The 8,004-nt window shown below is 41.9% G+C and overlaps 1 protein-coding gene across 1 annotated transcript; it reads right to left on the bottom strand.

Moving 5' to 3' along the window:
* Positions 1–884: 884 nt before the first annotated feature.
* LOC110100726 (uncharacterized protein K02A2.6-like) lies at positions 885–1,810 on the bottom strand. Its single transcript, XM_020828366.1, has 2 exons — positions 1,722–1,810; positions 885–1,314 (listed from the first exon to the last, which is right to left on the bottom strand). Exons 1-2 carry the CDS (start codon positions 1,808–1,810, stop codon positions 885–887), a joined length of 519 nt encoding a protein of 172 aa, XP_020684025.1.
* Positions 1,811–8,004: the final 6,194 nt, after the last annotated feature.

The following is an 8,004-nucleotide window of genomic DNA, read 5'->3' as shown; positions in this document are numbered from 1 at the left end:
GTTTTAAATATTTATTCGGGGATCTCGGCACGCAGCGCGATGTCGACCCAAATAAATATATGAAAGTATTTATTTATTTATTTTTTTTTTTGCAAAATTAATATTCTGGAGTTTTAAATATTTATTCGGGGATCTCGGCACGCAGCGCGATGTCGACCCGAATAAATATTTAAAATGCCCCCAGTTTTTTTTTTTTTTGCAAAATTGATATTCTGGAGTTTTAAATATTTATTCGGGGATCTCGGCACGCAGCGCGATGTCGACCCGAATAAATATTTAAAATGCCCCCAAATTTTTTTTTTTTTTACAAAATTGATATTCTGGAGTTTTAAATATTTATTCGGAGATCTCGGCACGCAGCGCGATGTCGAACCAAATAAATATTTAAAATGCCCCCATTTTTTTTTTGCAAAATTGATATTCTGGAGTTTTAAATATTTATTCGGAGATCTCGGCACGCAGCGCGATGTCAACCCGAATAAATATTTAAAATGCGCCCAGTTTTTTTTTTTGAAATGCATTCTTGTGTCACAAGAGAATCTTGAAATATATATGCTTTACATATGCTAGTGGGCATTTGTCAGATACACAACAAAATTTTAAATACATGTTGATTCCTATGTATGATACTTCTTCAAGTATCGATCGTTAATTGGGGGCATAGGCCTTTGACCATCCACGTCAATCAATTGATAAGCTCCTCCTAGGTACACATTCTCAATGACGAATGGGCCTTCCCAATTGGACACAAATTTTCCACCAATTTTTTAGTGTGGGATGATTGGCCTTCTCAGCACCAAGACCAATTCACCTTCTTGAAATGCTCGATGGCGTACCATTCGATCAAATGATTTCGTCATCCTCGCCCTATAAATATCCAAATTCTATTGAGCTTGTAGTCTGACTTCATCGAGTGCATCGAGTTCCTCCGTTCTTAATCGAGCATTTTGCTCCTGAGTCAGATCATACTGGATAGCTACACGAAGTGATGGTAGCTCAATTTCCAATGGCAATACAGCTTCAACCACAAACACCAGTGAGTAGGGAGTGGCTTTAGTCGGCATCTTATAAGTAGTACGATACACCCAGAGTGCCTCCACCATTTTAGTGTGCCACTCTCTTTTATTTTTGGTGAGGATCTTCTTTAACAGTTTTACCAGCGTCTTGTTAAAAGCCTCTGCCAAGCCATTGGCCTTTGGATTGTATATTGATGAGTATCGCCAATCGATCTTGTGAAGCTCAATGAACTTGTATATTTTAGTGCTTTTGAATGTTGTGCCGTTGTCTGAGATCACACGGCGCGGTACACCAAATCTGTAGACGATATTATGGGTGAAGAAGTTAATCACATGCTCGGACGTGACTTCTTTGAATGGGTTACTTCTTCCCACTTAGAAAAATAGTCCGTTGCTGCCAGTATGAAACGATGTCCAGCTGATGATGGTGGATCTATCGGTCCAATTATATCGGTTCCCCAACATTCGAATGGCCACGAAGCTACTGTTGGGTGTAGTGGATTTGGCGGCTGATGAATAACATCACCGTGAATCTGACACTCATGACACCTCTTAGCGTGGTCAATACAATTTGTCACCATTGTTGGTCAATAATAACCCATCCTCTTGATTTTAACGGCCATTTTAGGACCTGACTGATGTGCACCACAAAGCCCTTCGTGGACTTCTACCACTACTTTATCAGCTTCCTTGGCCCCTAGGCACCTTAGCCACATTTGGTCAAAAGCCCGTCGGTACAACGTGCCGTTGACAAATGCATATCGCAGTGCCCTTTTCCGAATTTGTGCGGCCATAGATTTTTCTGTCGGGAGTTTATTTTCTTTGAAGTAGTCAATGAATGGCTGCCTCCAATCATTTTCGACTTCAACATCTAAACAATGCCACCATGATTCTGAAGCTTGACTAGCTTTACGTCTCTTGGCCACATGATATTCTTCCGGATAATTTTCCATAACAATTTAATGGAGGGGTTGAGGCTCAACTGGAATTATATTCTGCTTGACTGGATTTGATATATCTTCTGCCAATGGGAATTGTAATAGAGTAGGCTCCAAGATTCGACAATTATAAACTCCGATGAATATAGGCTTCTCTTCATTGGTATTTGCCATCTCCTTGGCCAATTTGGCCAAACAATCTGCTTTCCCATTCTGTCCTCTAGGAACTCGAGCTATCTCAACATTTGGAAACTGTTTCAAAAGCTCAAGGGTTCGCCGGTGGTAATGAGCCAACTCAAGCTTGCAAATCTTATAAACCCCTAAGACTTGATTTATTACAAGTTGAGAGTCGCCAAAAATTCGAAGATTTTGAATTCTGACATCAATTGCGATCTCCAGTCTCACTATTAAAGCTTCATACTCAGCTTCATTGTTGGTTCGAGGTTCAGTTAGACTAAATGAAAATCTCATTATACCTCCTTCAGGGGCTATGAAAACAAGGCCGACACCGGCTTGTGCCCTAGCAAGATTTGGAGGTCGGGCAGCTTTAATTGATGATGCCCCATCAAAGTACATCTCCCAAAATGGTACTTTTTCATTTTCCTCAACTTGCATGATTTGTTCATCTGCAGATCATCATTAAGTGGAGAGTCTGCCGGGATAGGATGTGCGGCAAGAAAATCCGCTAAGACTTATTCTTTCACAGCCTTTTGTGGTAGGTACGTGATATCAAACTGCAATAATAATACTGCCCATCTAGCCAGGCGACCTATCAACGCTGGTCTTGTCATCAAGAACTTCAGCGGATCGATCTTTGATATCAGTGTGATTTTGTGAGACAGCATGTAGTGGCAAAGTTTCTGAACTGCAAAAATCAACTCTAGGCAATGCTTCTCAATTGGAGAATAGCAGATCTCTGCTCCAATCAACCTCCGACTGATATAATAAAGTGCATTTTGTTTTCCTTCTTTGTTATGCTGGGCCAGCAATACTCCGAGGGATTCTTCTAAAGCTGTTGTATACAGTATAAGAGGCTTCCCCGAGATTGGTGCTGCGAGAATGAGCGGATTCAACAAGTATCTTTTGATGCTGTCAAACACTTCCTGACACTCAGCATCCCATCTGAAGCGAACATCTTTTTTCATAAGCTTGGAAAATCGCTGGCACCTACCTGAAAGATTTGATATAAATCGTCGAATAAAAGCCATTTGCCCTTGCAAGGAGCGGAGTTGTCGCAGGTTCCTCGGGGGTGGCATCTCCGTGATTGCTTTAATTTTGTTGGGGTCGACCTCGATGCCTCGATGTCGAACAACGTACCCCAAAAATTTTCAGGAGGAGACCCCAAAAGCACATTTGAGAGGATTCATCTTTAAATCAAACTTTTTGATTCTCTCAAATACAATTCTGAGATCTTTTAAGTGATCTTTTCGGCCAAGGCTTTTAATAACAATGTCATCTATATAGCACTCGACCATTTGATGTATCAAATCATCAAATATGTGAGTCATCGCCCGTTGGTAGGTGGCACCAGCATTTTTCAGGCCAAAGGGCATGACAGTGTAGCAGAATATACCGATGGGCATTCTAAATACTGTATGCTTCTCATTTTCAGGTGCCATCTTGATCTGGTTGTAGCCCGATGATCCATCCATAAATGAGAACATATCAAAATTTGATGTACTATCCACCAAGAGTTAGGACACAAGAAGCGGAAAGTCATCTTTTGGGCACTCCTTATTAAGGTCCCGGAAGTCGATGCAGATACGAATTTGACCATTCTTCTTCTTTACTGGTACAATATTGGCAATCCAGTCAACATATTTTTCTTCTCGGATGAAGCCTGCCTCTATGAGCTTCTTGGTTTTGACAATCAGCTGTTCTTCTATCTCCAATCTCATTCTCCTTGGAGCTTGTTTGACAGGCACTGCCTCATTCTTGATGGCCAACCTGTGAACTGCCACATCAAGGGATAAGCCTGGAATCTCAGCATATGTCCAGGCAAAGCAATCCCTGAATTCACAAAGCAGTTTTTTCATTTCTTCTACTTAATCTTCTGGTAGTAGGGAGCTAATGAAGGTCGGGCGAGGATCCTCCTCAGTCCCCAAATTTATCTCCCTTAATTAATCCATAGTAGCCGCTTGTCCACCATCTTCAAGTTCTTCAGGTGCAGGCTCAGCCTCTACGGGCTGATCCTCATAATCGTCAGCTTCATAAACCTCTTCAGTATTATCATCATCAGATTCAATTTTCCTGCCTGTAATGGCACGACACGTCTCCCCTTGGGAATGTCTTTGCATAACAAATCCGAGACCTCTTCTAGCGAAAATATCTTTTCTTTGCAACATATGGGGATTTCTTCGATACCAGAGTTTCAAGCAAAGATGAAGTTGTTGCATAGGGGGGCGAATTCCAACTTGTTTTTGCAACATCCTTCATATATTTTTTGTAATAAATATGGGCATTCTTGTAGGCACTAACTCCCTACGTTCGGTGGGCCTATAGAACCAATCTCGATTCTCTTCATCTCCGCGCTCACCAGATTTATAAAATAGGGTTCCCAATCCACCCTTATTTCTTCGAGGAGGTACATAAAATATTACATGTTCCTCGACATTATGCACCTCTCGAGGGATGATTTCTTTGAAATGCTGTAAGGGGATGCGCGTGACTACACATTCATTATCTGAAATTGAGAGATTATCTATCCTCTTTGAAAGTACATGTTGCACATTATTCATGTAGATAGACTCGTAATCATAGTCATCATCTGAATATCTTGCCTTCTTTTTGCCCCTAACAGTTGATTGGCATATTTTCTGAGATTTAACAGGTATGGCATCATCTTCATCTGTGTCACTCCCTAGATGAGGCACATTTTTTCTTGACTTAGGAGTGATTGCTGCTTTGGGAAGAGTCGGCGTTGCCTTCTTTCTTCCCACCTGCTTCTTCTCATCTTCTTGTTTGGGCCGCCTTACATCCTTTGGGTTTGCTGCCTTAGTTTCGAGAGAACTTGACGGCTTTAATTCTTTAGGGATGAAGTATCTAGCATCTTCATAAATTTTCATCTCATGAACAGCAAAGGGCTGAATGTCACCGGAGATTCTGAACTCCTCTCCTTCTCTGATATACTTCATACACTGATGCAGTGCTGATGGGACAATACCATAATCGTGCAACCATGGGCGACCCAGAAGCGCCTTAAATGAGGTGTCCGCATCAATCACATCAAATTTTGCCTCGGTATGAAGTTCCCCAAATAATAGAGGGAGCATGAATGATCCAAGGGTCTTCTGCCCCTTTTCATTGAAACCGTGCACCATCAATTTGTCTTGCACAAGGTTCTGTACATCGATACAAAGTGATCTCAGAGCTTTCAAGCTCATAAGGTTAATGGAGGATCCAGGATCTATCAAAATTTGATTGATTATCATCCCATCACTTTCTGCAGTGACATATAAATGCCGATTATGGTCTGCCATTCCGAGCATCCTATCATCCTCAGCAAAAGTAATGATTGGCTCATTCCGAGCTTGCAAGACATCAGTCAAGTTACGCTCAGCAAAATAAGCCTCATATCTTTCAGGGTCCCTGAGAGCCTGAATCAGGGTCTCCCGAAGATCTTTGGACATCATTAGAGCATCGTATATGCTAAGCTGTGCTGGGATTTTTCTCAAATGGGATAGGATATTGTAATCTACCCCTTTAGTTGGAGTCTCCTTTTTCTTGGAGTCCTTAGGAATAATTTCTTCATTGACGATAATCTCTTTCCCTTTATCTTTATCAGAAATCCCTTTCTTTGGTGGAGACGATAGTGCTATACCATTTCTTAACTGCACCTGGGCGATCTCCTCCTGCTCTGACCCATTTAACGGTACATTATCTTCAGAATCGATCATTGCCTCATTTGGAGATTAGTCTGTTGATTCAGAGCTGCTGCCCAAATTCACCTGTTCCATCTACGAAGTGATATCAGGCTCTGATTCATCATCTTCTAGAAAATACAAATCCTCTTGTACACTGTAATCCATTGGTAATACCATCATACAGAACTCAGAGGGTGCTTCTTTTTCCTTTTTGGCTCGAGTTACCAGTATTGTTGATATAACTCGATAAGTTTCCATGGGAAGTGTATCTTCATAAGCTTCTTTTTCTTCTTCAATTTTGAGTTCTGCCATAAAATCAGGCAGCTTAATGGGGCGTCTGACAGTCTGATAGTATTCATCTAAACTATCAATAACCCTTTGGGTTGCTGTCTTTTTCTCCCTAGGCTTCTTCAACTTGGTCTTCTTCTTCGAGGATTTCACCTTCCCAGACTTCGAAGTACCAGCTTGGTTAAGGAGTTGCTTAGAATTGGACGCTCGCATTGCAGGTAGTGCTTTGAGATCTATCACTGGCTCTGTGGGAGACTTCCACTTCACACCCGAAGCACCCTCAAGCTACTTCAGCATCTTCACTGTTTTCTTAGAGACTACAGTCTCCCACCGTTCTTCTTGAATCAACTTCTTTTCCTTTCTTTTTTCTTCAACCGAGGGTATGGTGGAAGTTGTAACTACCCGGGTTGATTCTTTTCTAGGATTAACCAACACATTATCTGATAATGTGAGCTCTCCCTTTTGATATTTCCTTTCAACCCAATCCTTGAAGATATAGCAATCTTCAATGGGATGGCCCAGCACTCGGTGATACGGGCAGTAGTTCGGGTCACCAGTTTCTTTTGACTCCTCTGGCCTCTTGTACTCTGGGAGTTCTAGGCCTGCTTTTAATGCTTGTCGAAATAACTTTGCGACACTCTCTCTTTTGAATGGATATTCTTTATTCATTTTATCTTTGAGAGATGGGAACGTTCTATCACCAGTTCCCATTGCTTTCCTCGGACGTTCCCCTCCGTTTTGAAAAGTTTGTGGCCTATCATTTCCCCCGAGTATCAGCTTCGGTTGGGGGTTAGGGTTGTAGGCTTGTTTTGGCTTTTCTTCATACTGCATTGGTTGCTTACCTTTATCTACATTATAAACCACTTGTTTCCCCCTATTCGACTTGAGAGAGGATGCAGAGTAAGTTTCACTCCTTCTAGTCTCCGAGGTTTTGGGCTTCTTGGGCTTATCAGAGTTGCCCTCTGATCTTGACAAGTTTAGCTTTTCAAATTTAGCAACTCTATCCAACAGGTCTTGAAAAGTGGTAATTGTAGCCATACATAAGAATGGTTGCATCTTATCATCGATATTTCCCATTAGTAATTGCACGGCGTGTTCTTCTTCCAGTTGCTGCTCACATTTCATGCTTAAATTACGCCAGCGAGTTATGTATTTCGATACTGACTTCTCTCTCTTCCGCTTATCTAAAGCGAGATCGACGATCGTGATCTTCTCGGTTGCACTAGCGAATCTCTTTACAAATATGGCCTCTAATTATGCAAAAGTTTTTATAGAGTCATTTGACAACTCAGCATACCATTGAAATGCAGTTGCTGTCAAACTGTTAATAAACTGTCAAAAGAGTAGGGCATCATTTCCCCCTGTATTCCCGCAGGTGGCCTTGAACTGTGCCAGGTGCTGTCGGGGATTATTAGTGCCATTGAATGTGTGAAATTTTGGAACTGAATATCCCTTCGGGTACGGCACTTGGTCGTATTCAGCGGGATACGGATGACCCTTGCAAACCAATTTTTCTGCCTGATCAATGGCTATAATAGCCTTGATCCTCTCTGTAATTATCCCTTCAAGCTGTGCAGCCGTTACAGGCTCAGAGGTGCTGGCAATATTTTGAGGAGTAGGCTGGCGAATTATATTTTGAGCCTCACGTCCGTGCTCAGGAGTGCCTTTTACTCCCGAGACTTGAGGCATTTGATGATTCGGAGGATCAGCTGGAAGATTAGGCAGGGTACCACCGGCAGCCGTTCTTTGCATCATTCAACATCATTGCTGTCATTTGGGTCATCATCTCAGTCATCTTTTCATTTAGTTGAGAGATCTCCCTATCCTTGGCCCTCATCTATCGCCTCATCTGTATTCTCATATCAGCGAGCGTAGTGCCTTGGTCATCAAAGGGATTCT

Source organism: Dendrobium catenatum, unplaced genomic scaffold, assembly GCF_001605985.2.
Source record: "Dendrobium catenatum unplaced genomic scaffold, ASM160598v2 fragScaff_scaffold_1230, whole genome shotgun sequence".
Lineage (NCBI taxonomy): Eukaryota > Viridiplantae > Streptophyta > Magnoliopsida > Asparagales > Orchidaceae > Dendrobium > Dendrobium catenatum.
Note: the sequence above shows the minus strand (reverse complement) of the source record. Positions and strands in the feature narration are given on the sequence as shown.